General features: G+C 41.8%; 1 protein-coding gene across 1 annotated transcript in view; it reads left to right on the plus strand.

Annotated features, from left to right (window-relative positions):
* ABHD5 (abhydrolase domain containing 5, lysophosphatidic acid acyltransferase) overlaps positions 1-11,077 on the plus strand; it is a 44,227-nt gene extending 33,150 nt beyond the window's left edge. The window contains exon 7 of the mRNA XM_048838708.2: positions 9,889-11,077. Coding sequence (XP_048694665.1) covers positions 9,889-9,978 — 90 coding nt within the window. The 3' untranslated portion in view covers positions 9,979-11,077. The remainder of the gene's footprint in view (positions 1-9,888) is intronic.
* Positions 11,078-13,929: the final 2,852 nt, after the last annotated feature.

Raw genomic sequence — 13,929 nt, forward strand, 5'->3', positions numbered from 1 at the left:
AGAAACCTTCATCTAATTTCAAATCTAAACTTCCCAATGGCCAGTTTATATCCATTTGTTCTCGTGTCCACATTGGTACTAAGCTTAAATAATTGGTCTCTCTCCCTGGTATTTATCCCTCTGATATATTTATAGAGAGCAATCAGATCTTTCCTCAGCCTTCTTTTGGTTAGGCTAAACAAGCCAAGCTCTTTGAGTCTCCTTTCATAAGACAGGTTTTCCATTTCCTAGTAGCCCTTCTCTGTACCTGTTCCAGTTTGAATTCATCCTCCTTAAACATGGGAGACTAGAACCGCACACAATATTCCAGATGAGGTCTCACTAGTGCCTTGTATAACAGTACTAACACCTCCTTATCTCTACTGGAAATACTTCGCCTGATGCATCCCAAGACCGCATTAGGTTTTTTCACGGCCATATCACATTGGTGGGTCATACTCATCCTGTGGTCTACCAATACTCAGAGGTCCTTCTCCTCCTCTGTTACTCCTAGATGAGTCCACAGCTTATAACACAAATTCTTATTATTAATCGCTAAATGCATGACCTTGCACTCTTCACTATTAAATTTCATCCTGTTAAGATTACTCCAGTTTACAAGGTCATCCAGATCTTCCTGTATGATATACCGGTCTCTCTCTGTATTGGCAATACCTCCCAGCTTTGTGTCATCCGCAAACTTTATTAGCACACTCCCACTTTTTGTGCCAAGGTCAATAATAAAAGATTAAATAAGATTGGTCCCAAAACCGATCCCTGAGGAACTCCACTAGTAACCTCCCTCCTGCCTTACAGTTCATCTTTCATTATAACCCTTTGTGGTCTCCCTTTTAACCAGTTCCTTATCCACCTTTCAATTTTCATATTGATCCCCATCTTTTCTAATTTAACTAATAATTTCCCATGCGGAACCATATCAAATGCCTTACTGAAATAAAGGTAAATTAGATCCACTGTGTTTCCTTTTTCTAAAAAAATCTGTTACCTTCTCAAAGAAGGCGATCAGGTTGTTTTGGCATGATCTACCTTTTGTAAAACCATTTTGTATTTTGTCCTAATTACCATTGACCTCAATGTCCTTAACTACTTTTTCCTTCAAAACTTTGTCCAAGACCTTACATACTACAGATGTCAAACTAACAGGCCTGTAGTTACCCGGATGACTTTTTCCCCTCTTTTCTTAAAAATAGGAACAACGTTAGCAATTCTCCAGTCATACGGTACAGCCCCTGAGTTTAGATTCATTAAACATTCTTGCTAATGAGCTTGCAATTTCATGTGCCAGTTCCTTTAATATTCTTGGATGAACATTATCTGGGCCCCCTGATTTAGTCCCATTAAGCTCTTCGAGTTTCGCTTCTACCTCGGATGTGGTAATATCTACCTCCATATCCTCATTCCCATTTGTCATGCTACCATTATCCCTAAGATCCTCTTTAGCCTTATTAAAGACTGAGGCAAAGTATTTGTTTAGATATTGGGCCATGCCTAGATTATCCTTAACCTCCACTCCATGCTCAGTGCTTAGCGGTCCCCCTTCTTTCTTTGTTTTCTTCTTCTTTATATGGCTATAGAACCTTTTACTATTGGTTTTAATTCCCTTTGCAAGGTCCAACTCTACATGGCTTTTGGCCTTTCTTACTTTATCCCTACATGTTCTGACCTCAATAAGGTAGCTTTCCTTGCTGATCCCTCCCATCTTCCACTCCCTGTCTGCTTTTTGCTTTTTCTTAATCACCTCTCTGAGATGCTTGCTCATCCAGCTTGGTCCACAACTCCTGCCTATGAATTTTTTTTCCCTTTCTTGGGATGCAGGCTTCCGATAGTTTCTGCAACTTTGAAGTAATTCCAGGCCTCCTCCGCCTTTAGATCCATAAGTTCCTCAGTCCAATCCACTTCCCTAACTAATTTCCTTAATTTTTTAAAGTTAGCTCTTTTGAAATAAAAACCCTAGTCACAGATCTGTTTTTGTTTATCCTTCCATTTAGTTTGAACTGAATTAGCTCATGATCGCTCGAACCAAGGTTGTCCCCTACAGCCATTTCTTCTATGAGTTCTTCACTACTCACCAAAAGCAAATCTAAAATGGCATCCCCTCTTGTTGATTCAGCAACTACTTGGTGAAGGAATCCATCAGCTTTCACATCCAGGAAAATCTGAGCCCTATTATTATTACTAGCACTTGTCCTCCAGTCTATATCTGGGAAGTTAGTTTCCCATGATCACACAATTCCAATTAGTATTTAGTTCACTGAACACATTAAAGAGGGCTCTATCCATATCCAAATTGGATCCTGGTGGTCTATAGCACACCCCAAGCACTATCCCAGGGGAGGCTCTAGTAGCGTTCTTCCCTGATGTGATTTTTGCCCAGACAGACTCTTATCCATTCCATCACTTCTTATTTCTTTACAGTCTACCTCATCATTGATATACAATGCTACTCTACCACCTTTGCCTTTATTTCTGTCTTTTCTAAACAGCACATACCCTTCAATACCTGTACTCCAGTCATGACTACTATTCCACCATGTTTCTGTTATCCCTATAATATCTGGTTTCACTTCCTGCACCAGTAACTTAGTTCCTCCATTTTGTTACCCAGGCTCCTCGAATTGGTGTACAAACATCTTAATTTTTGCTGTTTGGCCTTGCTCATATTCTTTACCCGATTAGGCAGAGACATTCTACAGCCAGTATGACCTATTAGACTGGTATCCACACTGCCCTTCCTCCTTATGTCCATTCTCCTACCCACGACTGTATCCTTTCTTCATTTTCTTCCCTCTCAGTGTTAAAATCTGGCGTAGAGATTACCTGGACATCTCCCAAATTCCTAGTTTAAAGCTCTCTTAATGAGTTGTGCCAGCCTCAATCCTAGAAGTCTATTTCCCTCCCTGCTCAGGTGAAGTCTATCCCGAGAGAATGGTCCTCTGTCCATGAATGCCTCCCAGTGGCCATACATCCCAAAGCCCTCCTTATAGCACCACTGCCTGAGCCATCTGCTGATCATCATAATCTTGTCACACCTTTGTTGCCATTCTCTAGGAACAGGCAGAATCCCACTGAAGATCACCTGAGCCTCGATTTCCTTAAGCGTCTTCCCCAGCCTGGCATAGTCTCCCTTCATATGTTCCAGTGAGAATCTAGCCGTATCATTTGTTCCCACATGAAGGACAATCAGTGGATTCTTTCCTGCTCCCGTTAGGATCCTCTTCAGCCTCAGGTCCACATCCCGTATCTTAGCACCCGACAGACAGCACATCCTTCTGTTCTCTGGATCAGCTCTGGTTACAGGCCTGTCTATTTTTCTCAGTAAGGAGTCCCCAATCATGTAGACCTGCTTTTTCCTGGTGATAGTGCGATTCTCCAGTCTATCTCCTGTTCCCTCTGGCTGCGAGTCCTCTTGATTCCTATTCTTCCTTGCAATCCTCTGCAACCCATCACCTGAGAGGAAAGGGGTTCTATTCCCACTATTTCCTAATTCTGAAAGCCATAGGGGGTGTCTCAGACCCATTTTAGACCTGCCCAGTCTCCACTGATTTCTAAAGAACCTGAAGTTCCACATGGTCTCCTTGGTCTCCATCATCTCTTCATTGGATCCCAGGAATTAGTATTTCACCCTTGATCTAAAGGATGCTTACTTCACATTTCGATCTTCTCTGTTCACAGACATTTCTTAATATTTGTAGTGAACCAAAGTCCCTTCCAGTTCATGGTGCTCCCTTTTGGCCACCCTGCAAGTTTTCACAAAATGTCTGGCAGTAGTAGTGGCCTTCCTAAGGAAAAAGAGAGTCTACGTATTTCCATACCTGGAGGACTGGCTGATCAAGGGCTGGTCCAGAACTCAAGTAGAGCCAGACATCCATCTCCTTCAATTAACTTCCTGTGTATTAGGCCTTCTGCTGAACTTTCCTGATCCCAGTCCAAAAGATCAAGTTCATAGGGGCAAAACTCGACTCAGTGCAAGCGAGGGCTCTGCTTCCAAATGACCGATTCCTCACAATTGCATTCCTGATACGATCTTTCCGAAGCCATCCAATCATGATAGCACAAAAGTGCTTGAGTCTCCTGGGCCACATGGCATCGTGTACATATGTAATGCAACATGTAAGGCTAATACTCAGACCCCTGCAAGCCTGGCTAGCCCTGGTCTACTCCCTCTCTCGCCATCACCTGGACTCAGTTCTCACGGTCCCAGCCTCATCTTGTGACTGGACAATGGTGACTGGACAGCCCGAGGGTACCCTTCTCAAGACCTCACCCATCCCTGTCCCTGGAATGTAACACATCAGCCCTCCACTGGGCAGCCCACTTAAGACCCATCAGAACCCAAAGCCTTTGGGCCCAAGAAGAGCTCTCCCTGCAGATCAATGTCAGGGAATTCAGGGCAGTATGTCTAGCATGCCAGGCATTTCTACCTAACTTGACAGGCAAATCTCTTTCAGTGCTCACGGACAATACAATGGCTATGATCTACATAAACAGAGTGATGCATGTTCTTCCCCCCTGTACCAGGAAGCATTCTGCCTGTGGGTACTCTGCATTGATCACGACATCACTCTAGAAGCATCCTATCTTCCTGGGACTCAGAACCAGCTAGCAGATCACCTCAGCTAGTCTCTCTCCTCTCACCATGAATGGTTTCTCCATCCAGACATTGTAAGGGACATCTTCTGATGGCGGGGGACTCCCCTTGTAGACCTGTTTGCCACCTGATCCAACAGGTAATGCCATCAGTTCTGTTTCCTGAGGGGCCACAGCCTGGGGTCTCTCAGAGATGCGTTCCTGTTACCATGACAAGGCACCTGTACTGTGCTGTCCCTCCTATCCAGTTGATCCACTAGTTTCTGATGAAGATCAAGTGGGACGGAGCGTGGGTTATCCTCATGGCCCTGGCAGCACTGTTTATTCATCCTACTAGGTATGTCCATGGAGACAACCCTGCAACCCCTGTCGCACACAGGCGTAATATCCCAGGATCACGGTCGACTGTTGCACCCAAACCCTCATGTTGCTGCACCTGGATGACTGGAAGCTCCACGGCTGAATCCAGAAGAGCAAGTTTGCTCAGAGCAAGTCCGCAAGGTCCTAATGACCGGTAGAAAGCCTTCCACCAGAGCTATCTACCTGTCCAAATGGAAGAGGTTCTCCAGCTAGTGTTCACAACTGCCTCTGCAGTTTTCTCTGCATCTCATTCTAGACTACCTGCTGTCGCTAAGACAGCAAGGGCTAGCCTTTTCCTCAGTAAAGTTTCATCTAGCGGCCATCTCTGCCTTCCATCCCAAGAAGGACAACTGTTCTATCTTTTCACATGACATAGTAGTCTGGTTCCTCAAAGGCCTGGAGATGGTATTCCTCCAAGTTAGATATCCCACCCCCCGTGGGACCTAAACCAAGTCCTGTCAAAACTCATGGGACCCCCATTGGAACCACTGGCAACATTCTCGCTGTTATGCCTCTTTTGGAAAGTAGCCTTCCTGGTGGCCATCGCTTCAGTCAGATAGGTTTCCTAAAAATGAGCTCTCACTTCAGAGCCCCCATACACAGTCTTTTTTTAAGGACACAACCCATCTGCGACAGCACCCATCGTTCGTTCTGAAAGTTGTATCACAGTTTCATTGGAGTCAAACAGTTTTCCTGCCAGTGTTTTACCCTAAACCACATGAGAGCAGGGAGGAACAGCACCTCCACTCATTAGATGTTGTGTGTGCTCTGGCCTTCTACAATACAAAGTACCAAACCATTCTGCAGATACATTCAGCTGTTCATAGCAATAGCAGAAAGGATGAAAGGTCTCCCCATTTCTGCACAGCAAATCTTATCGTGGATCACTTCGTGTATCAAGGCATGTTACACCCTCACGAACATTTCGCCCCCGGCTAACTTAATAGCTCACTCTACAAGTTTGCAAGCCTCTTCTGCTGCTTTTTTTAGCACATTCCAATTCAGGACATCTGCAAGGCGGCAACCTGGTCATCAGTTCATACCTTCACAATGTACTGTGTCATTACACAACAGGCTTGAGGCAATGCCAGTTTGGGCTGGGCTGTGTTACAGTCAGCCTGCCCTTGATTTCCAAACCCACCTACAGGACAACTGTTTGTGTGTCCCCTACATTGGAACGGACATGTGAAAGCACTCAAAGATGAAAAAACTGTTCCTAACCTTCCTGTAACTGTTGTTTTTCAAGATCTGTTGCACATGTCCATTCCAAAACCCACCCTCACTCCCCTCTTAAGAGGCGGTTGGCAAGAAAAAACTGAAGGAGGGCAGGGCCCCTTATTACCAGCACTTTGAGCACTGGATACCAGAGGGTGTTAGAGCCAACCCAACGGATACCACTAAGGGAAAAATTTCCAGTAACTGTGCTTGGGGCGCGCACACACCTACATTTGAATGGATATGTGCAACACAGACAGTTACAGAAAGGTCAGTAACTCTTCATCTCCATTTTTTTCATGTGGGGGAACTTGGGCTCAAGTCAAAAGGAAGTTTGGTTGTGGCATTCAGAACTGAGCCACATTTCTTCCTAATTTCCAATCCAGGTACTTAACCAGAGGGTCATTTTTCCTCTCTAAAAAAGCATGAACTCTACAGTGTTCTAATGAAATGTGTTTTGTAAAGAAAACATACCTACAGTCTAAGTTTACATACTACTTAATCAAGGAATCTTCAATGTGATAAATTGTTCCAATCATTTTGTGTAGTGCGAACGTTTTTTATAAGTGGTAACTGTTTTCTTCTGAAGTTTTGGAAGTGCCCTCATCTGAATCATTGCAGAAATATTGAATTTTGTCATTCCAGCCAATGTGGCTTTACTTATATATGTGAGGAGAGCTACTCTTTCAGATGTGTGTGCTTACATCCTAGATTAATATTTACACACACAGAGAGGCCACTTTTCTAATGAACTAAATGAAATTTACTATTATCATTGATATTCAGAATCATACTAGACAGCTGTGACTGTTGAATATGGATGTACGAGTTACTTTTATGAGTTGGTCAGATCTTAAAATATGCTGGATATCGTATTACTGTTGTGTGGTCTTCCGGATGTGACTGACCAGTAATTTGCCCAAACATGTTCTAGACATAATATATTGTAGGTCATGAAGTTGAACAAAAGATTGTAATGACTATGCACGTGTATCAGAAGTAGGTATACGAAGAAGGGAGTGTGGACAAGATGAGATTTTTCTCTCAATTTCCTGATTCTATAATTCACTCATAAATACCGCCCAATACAGTATAGGAGGATTAGGGAAAGTCAGATCCTTCTAAAGAGCACTTCTGCTCTTCCTGAAGTAGTGACGTGTTTGCGAATAAAAATATATTTATCAAAAGTGATCTGTTATGGCTTAACAAGCAGACTTCCTATAACAGAAGTTACTGTTAGGGAGTGGGGAGTAGAAGGGTAGGACATGCGTGAGTCATGCAAACAGGTATAACCAATCTGGTCTGAGGGACAGGAGGGCTAATTTAATGTCCTATTCTAATTCAGCTTAACATTTTGTCAGCCAAGATGTGGGTTATAAAAGGCAAATGCAACACGGAAAGAAAAATGGGGACACTGAAAGGCATCCTTTAGGGTGACAGAGAGGCTTCTTCCAATGTCTCCCTTTAGGTAGTAAAGTGTCTCCCCAGCAATGTTTATTCTAATATCTAACTAGATCTCGTTATTTCTAATTACATTTTATTTTGTGACTGTTTCTTAGCTTCCTAGTATTTCTCTTCTCTTAAGATAACTTTTCTCAATTCCTAGAGAGTTAGTAATCCAAAACAGTAATTGTCCCTCCGAAGTGCAAGTGAATTGTAATTTCAGGGAAGGCGGGCTCAAAAGGGGATAATGCCTCTGTATAAAATTAAGTACAAATTGTTCAGGTGCCTTTCCCATAGAGTACTGTAAAATGGCCTGCTTTACCAGTCTGGGCATGGAGAGAACTAAATTACAGAAGTATCAGGTGTAGTTGCAGTGGCCCTTAGTTATATCTTTTTAGTAAAATTCTCTATTCAGGAGGGTGCCAGCAGATGTGATTTTCAGCATCCGACTTTACTTTTTTCCCTGATTATCATAGAAGTTAATTTAGAGAGTTGAAATGACAAACAAGCTGCTGCCACAGTCTAGAAAATCCTCAGCAATTAAAGCCCGCAGTCAGTTCTTAATCATCTATTGTCGTGCTCTTTCAGTCTTTCCCAGAGCATACATTTCATATGAGATGAAAAACATTCAGACATTCTGTGTTTAGATGGGAAGGAGCCAAAGAACCATTGTCCAGATTTTTTTGGGAGAGTTGGAGCTGCATTTTGGTAGAAAGCTTAACATGTAAAGCACAATTTCAAGTTGGTTTGCACTTCCACTTAAACTTTTTTGGCATTAAAGCAAGTTATTGAATAAACAGTAGTTTTACTCTCTTTTTTCCTTTTGTTTATTCCTATGTAATAATGGTTCCTCAATAGAAAGAATAAACTGAGGGTGAAATAGGAAGAAAGTTTGCACCTCCTTTGCAGTTGCTTGTTACCTCCTCATGCTGGAAGCAAGTCTCACAGCTGAATCAATATGGATTGAGTGCAATAGGCTGTGTGAGAAAGTTCTTCCTCTGCCTTGGTGGGTCCTGTGCTTATTGGCGGATTTGTTTGCCTCAGAGATTCACTGCAGCCCTCAGTTTGGCCACTTTTGCTAGTGGCTCAAACCTGCCATCCACTCAGCTAACCTCATCACTGGCCACATGAGGGAACAGAGAACAATCCCCACAGTCTCTGTGTCCCACCTACTGGGTCGGGGACAGGCCAGATCCCTTTCCAATTTAGACCTTCCCTTCTGGTGTTTCTCACAGACCAGGTCAACTCCTCCTGTGTCCAATCAGGAGTTGGCGGGGATGGGGGAGAACCCGGGCCCACCCTCTATCCCAGGTTCCAGCCCAGGGCCTTGTGGATAGAGCTGTCTACAATGTTCCCTGTATCAGCTGAGTCCCAGCTACAACTACCTGGGCTACTTCCCCATGGCCTTCTCCCAGTACCTTCTTTATCCTCACTGCAGGATCTTCCTCCTGAAGCCTGATCACGCTTGAACTCTTCAGTCCTCCAGCAGCAAACATTCTCACTCCTTGTGCACCCCCCTACTAACTGATGGGAGGTCCTTTTTAAACCAGGTGTCCAGATTAGCCTGCCTGCCATAATTGATTCTAGAAAGTTCTTAATTGGCTCCAGGTGTCTTAATTAGCTTGCCTGTCTTAATTGGTTCTAGCAGGTTCCTGATTGCTCTAGGGCAGCCCCTGCTCTGGTCACTCAAGGAACAGAAAACTGTTTATCCAATGGCCAGTATATTTGCCTTCGACCAGACTCCTGTACCCCACTGGTCTGGGTCTGTCACAGTTGTCAGTTTTTTAATCAATGTTCTCATCTAATGCACATTCTAACACTTGTTAGATTTGTCTGGTTTTAATATTAGCACTTGTAATGTAATGTACAGGAGCTGGCGCCAAGATTTAAAATAAAGGAACCTAATGTTTTATAAGCTTCTACATCCACATTTAGATGTCTTAGTAAGTGTTAGAAATTTTCCAAAGTAATGAGCACCTACCAGCTCTCATTGATCGCAGTCCTTTTAAAAATCAGGTTTCTGATTTAGATGTAAAAGCCTGTTTGGAAATCCTGGCATGGTGTTTTTGTTCAGGGTGACCAAAGGAACTTGCAGTATGACCAGACATGGGGGAGAGTATGTCCTTCTCACTATGTAATAACAGACACATGATTATGTGTGAAGGTTTGGATATGTATTTATTTTTATTTTTCCTAATGTATGTTTTTCCCATGTCCTAGTGTTTCAGGATTTGTTGATGTTCTTGTTATTCTGACTTCTCTTTTTCTACTTCCTCCTCCCAGGCTATCCTTGGTGCTGGTCATTATGTGTATGCTGATCAACCTGAAGACTTCAATCAGAAAGTAAAAGAGATATGTGATTCTGTGGACTGACTGAATTCAGCTCTTTATAAAGTCTGATCATACATACAGTTTACTAGCAATACTTTGTAGAACATTACAAAAATTTAAAGAATGCAGAGCTAGTGGAGCAGGCTCTGTTTGCACACAGTTTCTTCCAAGAAGTCACCTGCACACTTAAACTACTTAGTGCCTTTTGAGTAGGGTATATTTTAAATGGAAACCTTGTACAGTTTACTTTAAGACTTGTCTTTAAATATTTAGAGATGTTGTTTGCCTGTCTGATATAGTGAAAATAGAAATAACTAATAGTTTTTAAACTGGGGAAAAAATTGAATTGATTGAAATTTGCAAAATTTTGAACACTTTAAATTATGTTGCATTCTAAATTTACCATAAGAATGTCTATACTAAGCCACTATATAAATAATATACTGTATAAAGATATGACTTGGTTACTTTATAAACATTCATACTTGGTAGGCCAATGCATTCATAGTAAGAATGTGTAATTAATATATTTCTTCTCTTTCAATCCCAAGACTTTATGTACAATATTTTAACATTTTATTTTGGCATGGTGACAGATTATGAAGCAGGTGTCTGGAGAGTGTCAGGGCCAAAATAATTAGCACAGCTTGTCATTGGAAATAAGGTGCATTGAAGCTTACAGTACTTTTTTGCCTATTGGATTCTATTATATACTTCACAAGACATTCTTCCATGTGTCTAATCTCCTAGGAAGCTTCAGTTTTAAGAGACAATGGTGTTGCTGACACTCATGCTTCCATTACAGATAAAATATGTTTGAATTTAATGACTTAAAATACAGAAGTTGCCTGCTAGTTGCACAACCTATTTTTATGTTGATACAATTATCGTAAGGTCTGTTGCCAGCCCAAATCTATTGGTTTTAGAATTGCCCATTTTGATTAATACCAGGAAATAACTGTTTGACTAATGAGATTAATCCTGATCTTTTGCTTTTGATATTAAGCCTGCCATTTTCTCACAAATACAAATTTTTAGAATACTGAAACTAGTCTAATTGGAAATGCAACAGAATATTGGATCTTAGTGGCATCCTTATAGGAATGGATATTACTGGAATAAATAGTATCAATGAAATAAACAGTAGCTTGTTTTGGGAATTCCTTCTTAAGTGTTTGACCAATTCAGTATTTCACAGTTGGAGCAAATCTATTCTCTGGATCTTTACAAAAGTGTAGTTTGACATTAGTTTTCAGGTGCTTAGTAAAATACATTGAACAAAGTACTTTGACACTTTAAAGCCAAATTATGTGGTGTTTTTATTTTTTAAAAAAAGCAAGTTTACGTTTCCATTTGATTGTTGGAATAACTACTGAAAGTATCTTGCTCCTTTATATAAAATATTTAATGTTATCACCTTCTAAAGGTTTAAAAAGAATTTCTGGATATCTTTGCTTTCCATATTATGATTACATGTAACAAATTTTCTCATAGATTGTATTCCAGTAGAGCACAGTCTTTCTTCTTACTTTACTTACATGGTGCTATGAAAACATCAAACAGTCCTTGTGATTGCCTTGACTGGTGGTACTTATTATACATCTAAATTATTTAATTGCAATGAATTAGTAAATTAAATTGCATCTTTAATTAGCAAATCCAGATTTATATAAAACAGAACAATATTTTCTAAAATTCGATGTTCAAAATGGAGATACAGAACATCACATACATTTTTGTACATAGGTCATAAATTGGCAGCATGACTGATTGGTTAATGAATGCCTTGTTGGTGAATAGTTTTTTTTCCATAATTCTCAGTCTAATTTGCATTGATAAACTGAACTCAGCTGAACATTTTGAATTACATACAGAAAGTGACACCAAAATGTATGGTGTCTCTTTTCTAACCAGTAAAAGGTGGAACACATTGTTAATAGGTTTCAGAGTAACAGCCGTGTTAGTCTGTATTCGTAAAAAGAAAAGGAGTACTTGTGGCACCTTAGAGACTAACCAATTTATTTGAGCATAAGCTTTCGTGAGCTACAGCTCACTTCATCGGATGCATACTGTGGAAACTGCAGAAGACATTATATACACAGAGACCATGAAACAATACCTCCTCCCATCCCACTCTCCTGCTGGTAATAGCTTATCTAAAGTGATCACTCTCCTTACAATGTGTATGATAATCAAGTTGGGCCATTTCCAGCACAAATCCAGGTTTTCTCACCCTCCACCCCCCCACACACACAAACTCACTCTCCTGCTGGTAATAGCCCATCCAAAGTGACCACTCTCTTTACAATGTGTATGATAATCAAGGTGGGCCATTTCCTGACAGCAGGATTGTCTGGCTATGTAGACTCCCTCCTCAGGCCCTACGCTACCAGCACTCTCAGCTACCTTCGAGACACCACTGACTTCCTGAGGAAACTACAATCCATCGGTGATCTTCCTGATAACACCATCCTGGCCACTATGGATGTAGAAGCCCTCTACACCAACATTCCACACAAAGATGGACTATAAGCCGTCAAGAACACTATCCCCGATAATGTCACGGCTAACCTGGTGGCTGAACTTTGTGACTTTGTCCTTACCCATAACTATTTTACATTTGGGGACAATGTATAACTTCAGATCAGTGGCACTGCTATGGGTACCCGCATGGCCCCACAGTATGCCAACATTTTTATGGCTGAATTAGAACAATGCTTCCTCAGCTCTCGTCCCCTAACGCTCCTACTCTACTTGCGCTATATTGATGACATCTTCATCATCTGGACCCATGGAAAAGAAGCCCTTGAGGAATTCCACCATGATTTCAACAATTTCCATCCCACCATCAACCTCAGCCTGGTCCAGTCCACACAAGAGATCCACTTCCTGGACACTACAGTGCTAATAAACAATGGTCACATAAACACCACCCTATACCGGAAACCTACTGACCGCTATTTCTACCTACATGCCTCCAGCTTTCACCCTGACCACACCACACAATCCATCGTCTACAGCCAAGCTCTGCGATAGAACCGCATTTGCTCCAACCCCTCAGACAGAGACAAACACCTACAAGATCTCTGTCAAGCTTTCTTACAACTACAATACCCACCTGCAGAAGTGAAGAAACATTGATAGAGCCAGAAGAGTTCCCAGAAGTCACCTACTACAGGACAGGCCTAACAAAGAAAATAACAGAACGCCACTAGCCGTCACCTTCAGCCCCCAACTAAAACCCCTCCAACGCATTATCAAGGATCTACAACCTATCCTGAAGGATGACCCAACACTCTCACAAATCTTGGGAGACAGGCCAGTCCTTGCCTACAGACAGCCCCCCAACCTGAAGCAAATACTCACCAGCAACCACATACCACACAACAGAACCACTAACCCAGGAACCTATCCTTGCAACAAAGCCCGTTGCCAACTGGGCCCACATATCTATTTAGGGGACACCATCACAGGGCCTAATAACATCAGCCACACTATCAGAGGCTCGTTCACCTGCACATCCACCAATGTGATATATGCCATCATGTGCCAGCAATGCCCCTCTGCCATGTACATTGGTCAAACTGGACAGTCTCTATGTAAAAGAATAAATGGACACAAATCAGATGTCAAGAATTATAACATTCATAAACCAGTCGGAGAATATTTCAGTCTCTCTGGTCAGGCAATTACAGACATGAAGGTCGCTATCTTACAACAAAAAAACTTCAAAGCCAGACTCCAGTGAGAAACTGCTGAATTGGAATTAATTTGCAAATTGAATACTATTAATTTAGGCTTAAATAGAGACTGGGAGTGGCTAAATCATTGTGCAAGGTAGCCTATTTCCCCTTGTTTTTTCCTACCCCACCCCCCCAGACGTTCTGGTTAAACTTGGATTTATGCTGGAAATGGCCCACCTTGATAATCATACACATTGTAAGGAGAGTGGTCAGTTTGGATGAGCTATTACCAGCAGGAGAATGAGTTTGT

This window comes from Caretta caretta, chromosome 2 (assembly GCF_965140235.1).
Source record: "Caretta caretta isolate rCarCar2 chromosome 2, rCarCar1.hap1, whole genome shotgun sequence".
Classification (NCBI taxonomy): Eukaryota; Metazoa; Chordata; order Testudines; family Cheloniidae; genus Caretta; species Caretta caretta.